Below are 16,299 nucleotides of genomic sequence, written 5' to 3'. Positions count from 1 at the left end.
TTACAACAGAATATAAAAAATTTAACAGATTTAAATAATTAAGAACAAAGAATCAAAAAGTTATTTCCATGAGTTAAAACATGAAACTATATAGATATGCAGAGGTAAGACTGCTTTTTCTTGTTCTCTGTATATTCAGCATTTAGCACAGAGGAAGCATTTCATTAATGTTTATTGACTGATTGGGTGAATGGGAGGAAAAGGATAGTAAAAAGAGCAACAGTAGGTAGTAAAGCATTGATTAAGTTTATTATTTGCTATAAGCACTGCGATACATAAAAAAAAAAGTTCCTGCCCTTAAGAAACATACATTCTAACGAAGGAAATGATGTAACATAACTGGATATATACAAAATATATTCAAAACATAAATATGGAAAGTAATCAAAAAATGAAAGCAATAGCAACTGGGGGAACAGGGAAAGAAATTTTTTCGACAACTCAGAGGAATCCAGCAAAACCATGAGGAAAAAAAAGAAAAATAGATGAAAAAAGGGGAAAAACAGGAAAAAATGGAAAAATGACAGAGACAAAGAGAAAAACTGAAATAATGATAATACTATTCTTTACATTTATATAAGAATTTTCAATTTAAAATTAGACAAACTATTTACAATCAACAAACATAAATTAAGTGCTGATTATACACGCTACATACATAGCTACTCACTCATCTAGAGAGGGACTTGCTGCCAAATGAGGGAAATTAAATGGGTAGAAGTCCCATTTTTAAACTCTCTAAGCTGAAGAAATCCTTATTCTAATTGCTATAGTGGGAGGCTCTAATTTATACCCTCAATAGAAATAAGTAAGTGAGGAGGAAGAAGTGGAGGAAGAAGAGGAGCAGGAGGAAGAGGAAGAGGAGGAGAGATTAAAAATTTTGAAGGAAAAATATAAGATTATGACTTCTATTTTGGAGATGCTCCTTTTAAGATGCCTGTGAACACCTAATTGATGATATTCAATAGGTAGCTAATGATGTAGGAATAAAGTTGAGGACAAAAACCAGGGCTGGATATACAGGTCCAGTAGTCATCTGGGAAGGGATAACAGAACCCACTGGAGCTGAAAAGATTGACAGTAAAATGCATATGGTTTCTCTACGTTCTACCTTGACTTATTAAAATTATTTTTTAAAGAACAAAAAGAAAGAAAAAAGAAAATAGAAAAAAATGTATAATTAGAAGGTAAGGTAGTTTATGTTTCCAACTTAAGCACATATTGTCTACCCTAATTACAATGTGAAATCTTTGGGAAAAGAGACTATTTTTGCTTTTTTTCTTTGTTTTTACAATGAGGCAACCAGCATAGTGCAAGTGCTTAATAAAATTCTTGTTGATTCCTTGATTCCAGTCTAATTTTGCATCTAATGCTGAAACATGAAACATGTTTCTTGAACACAAGTACTAGATATTACAGTTAAATTGTTGACTGATATTTTACTGTTAGTAAAAACTAAAACTTATTCTGAGCCCTAAGTAGATCAAGTTAGTTAGGTTCAAAGAATACATGATACCAGAGAATAGTATTTCAATATTTCACTAAATACAAAAATCATTTCACTGATTCAAACATGAATCTTTTCAAAATAAAATAAAAATGATTTTTTGAATATTTGACTGCAACACTTAGAGACAAAATAAAAACAATTTAAATAGGATAATATGAAAAAGAGACTGACAATGTCTTTTTAAGTAGTCAACATATCCTTCAATCAGAAAAGTAGATATAACATTGTGTGTCTTTTATTCCAACCAACCACCACAAAATGCCTGCCTACAAAAGCTACTACAATCTTTGTTATAAGGATTAATTCCAATATATCATTGATCTTCAACTCCTTTTTTGTTTATTTTTGATAAAAGTGCTAAACTAAAGCACTGATTTTCATTCAATATAAGACCATTCATTAAAATCTCCTTTTTCCATAGAACAGTATCAACTTACTGATATTATTAGTTATTTTTGGAGGACTCATCTTTGCATGAAAGTGAACCTAAATTTTTGAAGGTTCTCCCAACATAGCATAAGCTCTATCTTCAGCTAAGGTTTATCAGACATACCCAAGGTGTTAAAAAGAGTTCAGAAACCATTTTTGTAGCACAGATTCCCGTGAGAGTCTGAAGAAGCCTATTATTATCCTTTTAGGAATAGTGTTCTTAAATGTACAAAAGTTATAAAATATATACTTTTACAAAGAAAAAAGATTTTATAGAAATATATTTATCAAAATATTTTTAAAACAACTTCATGAACCATAGATTAAGGATACTTGCTTAAAAGGTTGGACCTGATGAGGCTGAATAATTAACTTCTTACAGAGATCAAAACTAAAAGGACAGCCACCACCAAGTCATGAAACTATACATTGCATTTTCATAAAGAGGAGCTATATTGAACAAAAAGAACTATATAAGAGGAGGGAATGCCCTTTCTTAAGGAATCAAACCTTTTTTGCTGTTAAGTCATTTCAATCATATTCAACTCTAATAACCCTGTTTGGGGTTTTGGCAAAGATGATGGAGTGATTTGCAATTTCCTTCTCTAGCTCATTTGACAGAAAGGAAACTGAGGCAAATAGAGGTTAAAGAACTTGCCCAGGGTCATACAGTTTGTAAGTATCTGAGGTCAGAACTGGACTCAGGGAGATGAATTTTCCTAATTCCAGGCCTGGCATTCTATCCACTGTGCCATCTAGCTGCCCATAATGCTTTTAGAAGACTATTAAAATATATGTGGGAAAGAGTGGGGAGACAAGCATTTATATGCAGCATCTTCTATGTCGCAGGAACTGTAGTAAGAATAAGTACTATTTCATTTGATCTCCTAATAACCCTTGGGAGTGGGTGCTATTAACTAAAATCTATCATTTCTCGCTGCAAAGTAGTCCAAGGAGAGAAAACAGGATGATGAAGGAACTTTAGGATGTTATGAAAGAATCGTGCATGATTAGCCTAAAAAAGAGAAGACTCAGTGGGGCAGCTCCATGGAGCAGCTAGGTGGTACAGTAGATAGGACACCAACCCTGAAGTCAGGAGGACCTGAATTCAAGTCTGACCAAAGACACTTAATACTTCCTAGTTGTATGACCCTGAGCAAGTCATAAGCCTAATTGTCTTAGCGAGAGGGAGAAAGAAAGAAAGAGGGACAGAGGGACAGAGGTCTTCAGATACATTTAGGACTGACATGAAAGGAAAGTTTAGATTTGTGCTACTTAGCTCTTAAGGGCAAGCTCAGAGGTAATGTAGAAGCTTTCAAAAAGCCTATTGGTTTCTTGTCAGAAAAACTTCCTGTCAGTCCAAAACAGTTTTCTCCAAAAGCAAATGGGTTCTCCCTCTTTGAAGGTCTTGGATATGTTATAGAAGAAATATTTTCATGTACAGATAAGACAAGGTAATCACCAAAGTAGTTGAGCCTTCATGACTCAAATAATGTTTTGGTACTCAGGAAACAAACGTTAGCCAATTTTATCTATCTGTACTAATGTACTGGACTAAGTGGACCAAATTTTAACCGGTTCAGATTAGATAATATTTCTTTCTCCTTTTTGAGCAAACTTTTGCTGGAGCTTCTATTCATAAGTAATTAAATGGAATGTCCCTTCCTGCTTTCTAAAAGTAGAGATAGAAAGAAACAGTGAAATTACTATGGAAGCAGGCTAACAGAGGAAAAAAGAAGCTCCAAGTCCTGGAAATATTCAGTGAGAATATAATCAAGAATCATAAGTTAAAAGTTTGCATTTTTAAAAAATTATGAATCCTACTGTGGCTCAGCAGCATCAAAGTTAGGACTAGGAAAAATGTAGGTATAATATTATAATGTTATTAAGTAGACCACCTGGATATCTAAATTACAGATTAAGATTTCATACATTTAGGTGTTGATGAAGGCTACATGCTTGCTTTGTAATAAAATGGGAAAGACATTTGATGAAAAGCTTTCAGAAATTACCACTACATTTTACATGAACCTGAACAGATCATATCTCTTCTGAAATAGTACCCCATTAAAAATGTTACTGTGTACCCTGGTGACCTCAAGTTAAGTGGGTCTTGGTAAGGGAAGCCTTTATTTTGACTTTCCTTGGAATTGTAATGTTATTTCTTGAGCACAATTTCAACAATTTTAGTCTGCCTTACAAATTTAAAGTCATCTGTGTCAAGAAGAGCCCAAACATTGGTTTCAAGCTTTGACACTGAATAATTTATAAATGTTGTGGGTACATTCAGGTCAATATTAACACATACAAAGGAGTTCTGTGGAAAATAGAAGAAAAGGTGAGACTAAAAAGGTGGTTGGGGGCGAGGGGTGGCAGAGGCTTGGAACAGATGGAGGAGGTAAAAGGAAAAGATAAAGAGCAGAGGAGTGATGAAGAAGGAAGTTGTGCTAAAAGGGAAGGAAGAAAAGGATGGGGGAGGGAAAAGGCTAGAGAGAAAGAGAAAGAAGGAGGAAAGTGGATAAGGAGAGGGGAAAAGAGAAGAAGAAAGAATGGGATTACCTGGGTACAAAATTCAATCATTAAGGTTATTTATAACCTTTAAAAACGGATTTTTGTGTGTATATAGAGATAATATTTTAAGTCAGTGTCTAGGTTTTTTGTACCACCTCTATATAAGGGAAATTGGGGACGGAGAATAGTGGAGGAAAGAGAAGGAAATAGTTAATTGGGGAGAAAAGGAACAAAGCAACAAAGTCAGCAGAAATTAAGGTATTTGCCCTTGTAATGTCATTTTTCATTATTGAAAATATGTAACATATTATGAAATAAATTAAACTGATGGAAATAAGAAAAAAAAAGATAGTATAATGTTAACAGAAAGAGCACTATATTGGGGGTCACTTGTGGGTTTTATTCCTGGCTCTGTCTTTGTATGACATTGGGCTTTCTTTGGGCCTCAATTTCCAGGGTTTAGTATCAGATAACCTAACAGTGAAATCTCTTCTGGTTCTAACATTCTAACATTTGAAATTTGGGAGATTTCTACTTCCTGTCTCTTTAGAGAAGCCCTGGTTATTAGCAGCCTGAATCTTTCCTTCTGACAAACACATTAAATCCACTCTCTTCCACAGAAAATAAGAAATCTATGTTTCCTACTAAAAATGTCCTCATCAAGCTTAGGCATCTACTGAATCACTCATCCTTCTAAGCAGACTCATAAAATTGCATATACTCAGAGGAGGCATTTCTGAGGAAAAGAGATTAGATTTAATAAAAGAAAACTGTATGCAAAAGCTACATAGACTTCTTAGGAATGGTATAGAAGGAATTCCTATTTAAGTAAGATCTGAGTTAAGTGATATCTAAGGTCTTTTTCAATCCAGAAAGTCTTTGATTCTATGAACTCTGTTTCTATAATTTATTTGGGGAAGGGAGGAACAGGAGTTTCCAAGGGGTTTCCAGTGGTGAGCAAATAATTCACGCAAAAAAGAATCAGAGTTAAGAACATACTCTAGCATAAAAGAAAAAGTAATCTGTGTAAATAGAAAAAAAAAAGTATTAAAAATATTGCTAGAAAGCTTGGAGAGTTTTTAGTTTTTTAAACTTTATAGCTTTATTACTATTAGGCATAGCCAGTAGATAAAGTGTATCATCTATAGTCAAGAAGACGGGAGATCAAATTCAGCCTCCAGACAAGTCACTTAACTTTGTCTGAGTTTTCTCAGCTGTAAACTGGGAATAATATTTAACACCTACCTCCCAAGGTTGCTGCAAGAATTAAATAAGACAATATCTGTAAAATGCTTAGCACAGTTCTTGTCACAAAATAAGCACTATATAAATACTAGTTATTCATTATCATCATTATTATTCCAAAGAAATCAAAGTAAACATTTTGAAAAGGAATGAGGCATCTTTTAAAGTGGTCATTTATTTTCTCTTGTTCATAAAACTCATATTGACAACTTCTTTTGTGAACTATACTATATACAAGCCTCTTGTTGGGATTTAAAAGGTCTGTACCGAAGCCAAATCAACAATTTCTTATCCAACTAATAGCAAAATAACAGGGAGAAATGAACTGAAAATCCTTGGCCCTGAATATTGCAGCAATAATGGAAGCAATAAAATAAGTAAAATTATTTACCAATCAATCAACAAGCATCCTCTGAGATGATCCACTCTAAATTCATGACTGTATATATATTGCTATATATTGCACTGAAATTCATCCACCATAATGATGTCTCTTCCACTTCCCCCCCCCCCACATCACACACCCCCTTGACACAGATACCCATATGGGAGACGGGAGCAAACAAGATCACTATGAAATTCAACCAGTCTAGCCCAGCTCCTCCAAAGGTTCAGAACTCTCAGTAAAGAATCAAATTTACCCACCTCTGCTTTCAACAAGAGGCATCTGACACACCCACATAGAGCAGAATGAACTTTATTTCTTCACTAAAAAGAAGGGAGTTTAAGAATTGAAGAGACTATTTTGAAAGGCTTCTTCCTTCTTTCCCTAAAATCTTAACACAACAAATAATCATAGACTCTTAGAATAGGAATGATACTCCAAAGACACCTGAGGCATAAAAATACCCTTTATAACCTGACAAAGATCATCCAATCTCTACTCAATGACCTGTTTGGATGGGGAACTTGGTATGGAGCCAAGCAGTCCAATTACATTTTTGAACTACTCTGTTAAGCGGATTTTCCTTATCTTATGTCAAGGTTGATGATTTATAGTCTTGGTTTTATACCAACCCAGGATGTTCCCATTTATGTCAAGGGTTATCATAACATGTTCTGAGCTAAGAGAATTTTACTCTAATTTTTTAAATTGTTTTTTTGTCACGAGTGCTAAAAAAAAAAAAAAAACACCTTTAGTGGCTCCTTACGACATCTCAACTAAATTACAAATTCCTAAACTTGACTTTTAAGACATTGCATAATATGGCTCCCCACCTAACTGTATACCTTATTTTTTTATACTTTTACTTGTATCTTTGTATTTGATTCACTTTGTTTTTCTTTACACAATGAACATTCCATCGAGTATGAATTAACAGTTCTGCTGACATCAACATTATTAGCTTTCATGACAGCAGAGAAAGCACTGGTGAATCTGAATTCAAATTCTATCACATATACCTAAGTGTGACTTTTGACAAATAACAACCTTGCTGAGCTCCAATTTCTCATTTACAGAAAAGTCAGTTGAATTAGATGAATTCTGAGGTTCCCTTCCAGGTCTAATTCTATGATCTTGCAATTTCTCATGACTAAAATGAATTTATTCTTCCAATCTACTTTTCTAAATTACTATCTTCAAACCTACTATCCAGTTTTACTATCATTACTACTATTACAATCTACTATCCAGTCTCAACTCAGATATTTTACCTTCGAAGCTTTCCCTGACTACCTTAGTTGCTCATATTCTTGAATTCTTCTATTTATATATAGATATTGTATAGTGACCCCTGTTCCCTCCACCAAACAAATATCAGCTCCTAGAGGACTAGAATGTTTTAGAATTCAGTATACATCAACAACTTCATGAGGCAGTCAGGGAGTACATGTAGTGAACAGAGTTCTAGGCCCTGAATCGAGAAGTCCAGAGTTCAAATCCCAATTCAAACACTTAATCTGGGAAAGTCAACTTCTGTCTGGCTAAGTTTTCTTCATTGTTATAAATGTGGATTATAATAATACCTATATTTCAGGTTGCTTGTGAAATCAAATGAAATAGCATTTATAAAATAACTGGTACAAAAGAGCCATATAGATGCCTGTTTCCTTCTTCCCTTCCTACAAGGGACTCAAAGTTGACACACACATTTGGATTTGGAAGTGACCTTGGAGAGAATCTGAGATTAATGTGGATATTCACACAATTTCCTGCAGATGTATACTTTGAAGAAATGACAGTCTTTAGTTCTAACCTGGAGTTAGAAACTGTTGGAATCCTTACAAACTGTTAACTCATTAGAGTTGATAGAGACAATAATTATCTAATTTAGCCTGGCTCAGTATGATTGATCTGATCCTAGGAGGAGATGTTATGGGCCAGAACTTGACACAAGATACTAAGTGGAACTGATAGAAACAATGCTTGTGTTCATACCTTTAGAAAGATCATATAAGCAAGAAGCTCCCAGGGCCAAGAGGCACTCTGGGACAGAACCAAAGGCATTGTTGGAGGGGGGGTGGGGGTGGAAAGGGGGATTGAGAGCCAGAAGCCCTCTCTCGGAGGCAAGTCAGATTCATTCCAACTTTCACCTTGGTGCTGGCTGGAGATATTTGGAAGAAGAGAAGCCGAAGCTGGCAGAGGCAAAAGATTACCAACGAGAGCTTTCGGAACCAAGGACAGCTGAGGCCTCTAAGAAAGATACGCTGGCCCAAGGAAGGAGAAAATAAAGATTTGCCATTTTATCAGCTGGCTGCATTTGGGGTGATTATTGATTTGAACTGACACGAAGGCTGCCTCCAGGAAACCTCCCCAGAAACCTGCTCCCAGAGAACCATTATATTTTAAAGAAGAAAAACACCACAAAAAATGAACAGGGAAACTATTTCACATCAGCCCCCTCTATAGCCAGGGCAGCTGGAGGATGGAACTGGCTCAAGAACTGGTTGTCTCTGGGATTATATCCCAAAGAGATTATAAAGAAGGGAAAGGGACCTGTATGTGCACGAATGTTTGTGGCAGCCCTTTTTGTAGTGGCTAGAAACTGGAAACTGAATGGATGTCCATCAGTTGGAGAATGGCTGAATAAATTGTGGTATATGAAAATTATGGAATATTACTGTTCTGTAAGAAATGACCAACAGGATGATTTCAGAAAGGCCTGGAGAGACTTACACGAACTGATGCTGAGTGAAATGAGCAGGACCAGGAGATCATTATATACTTCAACAACAATACTAGATGATGACCAGTCCTGATGGATCAGGCCATCCTCAGCAACGAGATCAACCAAATCATTTCTAATGGAGCAGTAATGAACTGAACTAGCTATACCCAGAAAAAGAACTCTGGGAGATGACTAAAAACCATTACATTGAATTCCCAATCCCTATATTTATGCACACCTGCATTTTTGATTTCCTTCACAAGCTAATTGTACAATAATTCAGAGTCTGATTCTTTTTGTACAGCAAAATAATGTTTTGGTCATGTATACTTATTGTGTATCTAATTTATATTTTAATATATTTAACATCTACTGGTCATCCTGCCATTTAGGGGAGGGGGTGGGGGGGGTAAGAGGTGAAAAATTGGAACAAGAGGTTTGGCAATTGTTAATGCTGTAAAGTTACCCATGTATATATCCTGTAAATAAAAGGCTATAAAAAAAAAAAAAAAAAAAAAGAACTGGTTGTCTGTTGGGTGACCCAGTAAAGAGGAATGATAAAGGACAGAAAAGGAATTAGGAAGACAGAAATATAGCACAAAAATGTTTTGATAGAGAAAAAAGATTCAGAGTTTAAGCAGACCCTTGCATATACAGAGAAGTCCTGTAAAAGTCTAAAGCTTTTCTAATAGACTAATATTAAATAGTCCATCCTCATTTTAAAGCTGACTGGCATAGACTCTCATCCACTTCACTGTCAAGTCAAGGCACCCCCCACCTGATGTCACTGTTCCTTTTCCAAAACAAAGGGTGAATAACAACAACAATACATAATCCTTTTTGGGAGAACCAAATCTCTGGCCAAGAGGGTCAAAGTAATGAATTGAATGAAACAAGTTTAGGGACAGGAAGATCTGAATTCACATCCCACCTTGGACACATTCTAGTTGTGTAACCCTGAGCAATCAGATAAGTTCTCTCAGCATCAGTTTCCTTAGCTATAAAATAGAAATAATAATAACTCACATGGTTATCCTGAGGATCAAATAAGACAATGCATGTTAAAAAAAATTTTTTTTTAAATCTTAAAGCACTATATAAACAGTAACCATCATCAGTATTGGCCTCATCAACTTAAGCAAATTTGAACTTTCTGAAAGACTCAAAGAAAAACTTTTACTCAATATTCAAGTTTTATCTTCAATCCCATTTAATAGTGAAAAGTGACTGGACCTGCTATTGTTTTAAAACCAGAAAAATCTGAAAGTACTACCAAGGTTAAGAAAATTATATGGAGATCAGGTCTCTCATGTTCTTAGTCCAGGATAGTTTGGCCTTCAGCAAAGAAGAAACATATTTAGCAAAAGGGTAATTTTAAAAACAAATCTACAGAAATGTAGCTCAAGAACACAGGTACTCCAGTGGTCGATCTCCTGTACTCCTCATCAGAAATTCTGCTCAGATTTCAAGGGTAATTATGAGATATTTTCAAAAAAGTTTAACAAAAAATTACTGACCTTTGGTTTTTAAATTCTTACAGTGACAGAATGAAATTTTAAGAGTCATTAATGTTTCATTCATGTTTTTAATGCTCAAACATTTCATAATGGAAAAATAAAGGAACTCTACTTTCCTAGTTTGAAAAAAAAGGGATGACAATTATTTTGAAATTGTTATCATCGAAGATTAAGCTCTCATTCTTTTGAAAAGCTGTATTAAGAAGAGTTCATGTCCTCCTCTATTCTGCTATATTAACTAATGCAGAAACAGATGACTCTTTTAAGATTGGTTACTCTTCCTTTGATGATGCATACTACCATAGACTCACAGGAATTTTGAGGTGAAAGGGACCTTGGGGATCCATCTAGTCCAATCCTTTCATTTTACACATGAGGAAACAAGGGCCAGCACTCCCTATGAAGCAGACAGGACAATGAAATTTCTAATTGTGTTATTTTAGTTTCTCCATGATAACGTAAAATATATGATTATGTAAAATTCTTCCTCTGTAAGAAAATCTAGTGAGATTGGGTAAATGGCCCTTCTGTTTATAACAGCAAAAGTTTGACCATTGTCTTAAAAGACACTCCTCCTTTATATATAAATAAAATGTTTAGATTTGTATAGGGAGTTCCTCATAAACAAAATAAATTTTGTTCAAGAAAAGATGATGTACTTTTCTCAATTATGTTCACCCCCCATCCATGATTTGTTTACTGTCCAATACCCATTCCTATGTACCGTCCTCTTCCCTCCCAGCACAACATTGGGGGTGACTAACATTTTTGTGTTACTCATCTCAAAGATCACAAAATCAGGGAATCCTACTCAATAGAGTCTACTAAATTACAATGTCATTCAGAAGGATAATCCTTCCCACTGAACCAGTTTGTTACAAGATGTCAGGCTGCTGAATATGATAGCAGGTGTACACACAGTTACTTAAGAAACCAGACTGAAAGAAACTACTAGGAAGTTGTGAAGGTAAAAAGGTGGAAAGCTATTAAAAAGTAAAAACAAAAAACAAGGTTGTGCTAGCAAATTATTTGAATATACTATGGACCATTGTGCTAGCAAACTAATTGAATATACTTTGGACCAGAGAACTGAATATCCAGATCACTCAAAATATCACCACCTTCACATTCATGTGCAATAAACTATAAAACTCACTGTCCTCTATGAATATGAACCACATTATTCCAAAATGATAGTCTAGAATTTCTAGATAAGCTACTACCAAGAAATCATGGTGTATCTCTCTTAAAAGTTGTTATGCTCTACTGAAACACATTTTGAAAGCCATATTCAAGATGCATTAAGCTTTTCAAACTCTAAAATCTTTTTGAAAATGGTCTTTCTGTAAAACTAGCTAAGTCCGCACATACAGGATGACAATGAGAACAAGTATAAGAAAGTACAAAGCCGGAAAGGGAAAAGGCAAGCTTGTTGTTCAGTTTGCTAGTCATGTCTGAATTTTCATGACCATTTGGGGTTTTCTTGGCAAAGATACTGCAACAGTTTACCATTTCCTTCTCTAGCTCATTTTACATATGAGGAACTGAGGTAAATAGGGTCACACAACTAGTAAGTATTCAAGACCAGATTTGAACTTAAAAAGTTGAGTACTCCTGACTCCAGGCCAGGTACAGTATCCACTGTGCCACCTAGGTTACCTTAAGGACAAGACAGCCCCAAGGGAAAAGGAAAAATGGATGGGCACGCAAAGACCTGTGATATCACAATAATTTATCTCTTTTTGGCTCCCTGGACAAGCTGGGACTGTAGCAGTGAAGTACAAAATGTAGCCTTTCCGTAAATAAGTGATAAGGTGGCAGCTAAGAAGTCAAATGAATGCAATATGCCAGAGCTGAAACTGCTCTCTCCAAAGTCACCCATGTTCTCTTTCTGGCAAAATCCAAGGGCCTTTTCTCAGCCCTCATCGTTCTCGACCTCTGTGCAGTATCTCATACCACTGGTCACTCCCTGTTTCTGGATACTCTTACTTCTCTGAGATTCTGTGACATGCTTCAATCCTGCTTTTTCTGCCACCAATTTATCTTGTCCTACTCGGCTTCTTTTCCAAGACAGATAAAACATTAAACCTTCACTTCTTCCCAATTATCATCTTAGAGTCAAAGTCACTACTCTCTTTGCAGTCAAATGGGTTTAAGTAGCAACCTCAGTGTCGAACTGGGCTCCCTCCTTGAACTCACTGAACAGATCCCTTCCATGGTTAAATATGTTCATTTCTATCTTAATGCCATCTTCCCTAGAAGTTCCCTCCTCTCCACTTACACAACTTCACTCTGGTACAGGACCTTATCCCTTCTCAGGGTTTCTTCCATTCATTTAGTTAAGCAACCAGTCAATCAATAAATATGTAGCTAGCACCTAGTAAGTGCCAGGTACCATGCTACACACTGAGGATACAAAGAGACAAAAAACAGTGCCCGCCTTCAAAGAGCTTATGATCTAATGGGGGAGACAACATGCAAATAAGTATATATATATATATATATATATATATAGAGAGAGAGAGAGAGAGAGAGAGAGAGAGAGAGAGAGAGAGAGAGCGCGCGCGCAAACTATATTGGGTGTTCTAATATTCTTTTTTAAATACAGAAAAGTATGTTATTCAACTCAATTGAGAGAGAGAGAGAGAGAGAGAGAGAGAGAGAGAGAGAGAGTGTGTGTGTGTGTGTGTGTGTGTGTGACAGAGAGACAGAGATAGAAACACACACACACAGAAAGATAGGCAGACACAGAGAGGGAAAGAGAGACAGTGAGAGATAGGCACACAAGAGAAAAAAAGAGAAAAAGAGAAGAGACACAAGAGACAGAGACAGAAAGACAGTGAGACAGAGAGGGAAAGAGAGATAGAGAGACATACACACACATGGGGGGGAGGTTCAGAGAGAAAGAGAGAGAAACCTATAACATTACTATACATTTAGAAGTAGCAGGTAAAGAACCCAGTAAATAAATTAAAATAGCCTCCTGGGTCACTGGCTTTGAAAATATCAAACTCTAAAATTTGGTAAATATCACATTCATAAATTTTATTATAACTGAGATATTTAATGAAAAGCTATTAGCCACAAGAAAGAGTAAAACTATCATTTTAACAAATTTTTTAAAGGAATTTTTAAAAGTTTTGTTTAAATTATCTTTAAAAACAACTTGACAAGTGATCATGTTATCACTTGTTAAAGCTGCATTGCTGGTAAACAATTTCTACAGAGAATCAGTTCCTTAATTTAGTGGGAAAATGTTAATTTTACATTTCTAAGAATGTATTTTATAAGAAGCTACAAAAAATTATTTCAAAGAGGCACAACATGTCTTTTTAAATAAAGGAACTGACAGAATCACAACATATAAATCAAAACAAAAACTTCATCTTATCTTACCCCATCATGCCATATTTTACTTAGATGTAAAAGCACTGTTTGATGAAAAGCTATCATCACAAAATTCTAAGGAATCAGTTACAAATGCAAAGCTGAAATGGTTGATTACTTGACTTAAATTCTAACTGATTTCAACTGAATAACCTGCAGAGTCAGCTGTTAAGAGGAAAATTTCTACTTTGTACTGATCACATTTCAACAAAAAGGAATAATTGCAAATACACAGTTTTTTCTTTCATTTTTCTTTTTTAGAGGATAGTGAGTTCAGCTATGAATGGCTTAATACTCATGAAAACTGAAAAACTAATATTTGGGGAGTTATGTATTCAACTAATGACAATATAACTTTTCTAATTAATAAGTTTCTGGTAGTAGTAGTTATATATATATATAATTACCTTTGAAAAATAATGACAATGCAAATCAACTCCAACTTCAGAGGTCCTTAACACAAACTGACAATAATCAGCATATTAGACTGAAAAGTTTATTGAAAAGTATTTGAGATCTGATTTCTACCCACTCTGGAACTAGTTGAGTGATCTTGAGAAAATCATTTAACTCCACCAATCCTTAGTTTCTTCATTTATAATACAAGTGTAAACTAAGTAATATCTATGGTGCCTTTAGTTTTTATAAGCTAATCTGAAAGTGATCTTTACCTACTGGTAAAGTTGCTTGTGCTGTTTTAAACTGAAGGGCCGCTGAAGTTTGCTTGAAATTCAAATGCAGCAAGATTTCTGGTGATCTGTGAATTGTAATGTTTTTTTAGGGGATGGCATCTTTATTTTTACTAGCTTTTGGTTTCCTTTGTAATTCTGCTTCACCAAATTGCCAAAGAGGTCCATGAAAAAAAAAAAAAAAAGAAAATATTAAGAAATAGAGAAAGCAAAGCCAGCTCTACTTACCATTCTACCCAATATACATTCTCCCTTAGCTACATTAGTCTCAGAACATTTGATATTGGAGTCAGGCTTAGCCTAAAGCCATTTCTTTCTCCATGGTTTCAGGACCTGGGTTGTCAGATGTAGGTCAATCAGGCTTCAATGACCAGGGCTAATTAAGGTTCCTCTCCGTTGCTTTCAGGATCAGCCTAGGCTAATTTTAGACTCCTAGACTTTGGAGCAAACTAGTTTAGCTTTGCAAAAGTATTACTCAGTTTATTCTGTTTCCAGTGATATCTTTAGAAACTTTGCAACTTTATTCTAATTGCACACAATCTAAATTCAAGACCTTAATTGTAATGAACTTTACACTTGTTCAGTGTGGGCAGAAATACAGAGTGATGTCAAGAACATTGGACTAGGGGTAAAAACTTGGTTTGTAACTTAAGCTCTACAATTTAAGCTTAGACTTAATCTTAGATGCTTGGGACTCAATTTCTTTATCTCTAAAATCAGTATTCTAAACTGGGTGATTATTAAGGTACATTCATTCATTCATATACCTACCTCTTCACTTATTCTTTCAACAAGCATCAAGTTCCTACTATGTGTAAGGCAATGTGCTACCAATTTCACACTGTCCCATAAATGGCTGCCTAGAATTCGTGCTTAACAAACACTGATTGAATTGAATTAAACCAATGCTATAGATTTTCTTTACTTCACTGTACTGAACTTGGACCCTCAGACAGGAAGGGTCATAGAAATGTAAGATTGGTAATATGCCACTGGATAATAACAAAGCAGTCTTCCCCGACATGTCCAGAAGAGCATTTGGCTTCACCATCTCCTTTAGACATGGACAAAAAAAGACAGATGGGTTTGAAAGTGTGAATTTAGTCTTCAGGGTAATATAAAACTGTTCAAGAAAGGCTCAAGGACAGCTGTTCAGATACATTAACAAATGACAGCATATGCTATGTAGCATCTGGCTTCATTAGCTGAGGCTTTTAAGTCATCGAGTTTTTCAATTTTTCCTTGGATAACCATCGTAATAAGAAAATATTTAGAGTAGAAAGAGAATTTCTTTTAAAATTCTATATTGATTTTGTTATAGTTCTCATTTATGTATTAACCTCCTTGGGAATTTTAGCCTGAGTCTATAAAATATTCAGTATATAAAGATGCAAGTATGCCTTTTTTGGTTCCTGAAATACATGTTATTAAAGTAATACCACTGTTAAGTTACAAATGATTGGAAATAGAAGACAGTGAAAACATCTGAAGCATTAATAATTGTAAACATAATTAGCATCAAGGATTAATTTTAATAGACTATGGAATGATTTCTGGATCTTGACATACTAGTCTTTTTCCTGCTCGATTCCTAATAATTAAATAGAAATAGAAACAAAGCATTCTAGAATATAGACATTTGAAGTTTTTGCCATGTTGCTTATCATTTAGAAAAGACAAACTACAGGTAACTAGTGAAATTGTTCACATTTCGCTAAAATGAGCTTTCAGATAATTCTATTTAGCTCAAATTTCTAATTCATGAACTAAAAGCCACAATGGCAAAAAAGCCTACCCAAGTTTTAATAGCATTGTTTATTCATTAAGTTGTGGCCAACTGTATATGATCCTATGGACTTCTATTTATGTGGTTTTCTTGGCAAAGATATTAGAGTAGTTTG

General features: G+C 34.9%; 1 protein-coding gene across 3 annotated transcripts in view; it reads right to left on the bottom strand.

The window, feature by feature from the left end:
• Positions 1–16,299, bottom strand: part of RABGAP1L (RAB GTPase activating protein 1 like) — a 697,071-nt gene that overhangs the window by 327,671 nt on the left and 353,101 nt on the right. Inside the window, exon 1 of one of the 3 annotated variants that reach the window (XM_031968368.1) lies at positions 13,719–13,814. The exons of the other annotated variants lie outside the window; for them this stretch is intronic. Coding sequence (XP_031824228.1) covers positions 13,719–13,775 — 57 coding nt within the window. The 5' untranslated portion in view covers positions 13,776–13,814. Of the gene's footprint in view, positions 1–13,718; positions 13,815–16,299 lie in introns of those variants that run through there. 3 annotated transcript variants of the gene reach the window in all.

Source organism: Sarcophilus harrisii, chromosome 4, assembly GCF_902635505.1.
Source record: "Sarcophilus harrisii chromosome 4, mSarHar1.11, whole genome shotgun sequence".
In the NCBI taxonomy this organism is placed as follows: domain Eukaryota; kingdom Metazoa; phylum Chordata; class Mammalia; order Dasyuromorphia; family Dasyuridae; genus Sarcophilus; species Sarcophilus harrisii.
The sequence above is the reverse complement of the archived record's forward strand: the minus strand, read 5'-3'. Positions and strand labels throughout refer to the sequence as shown.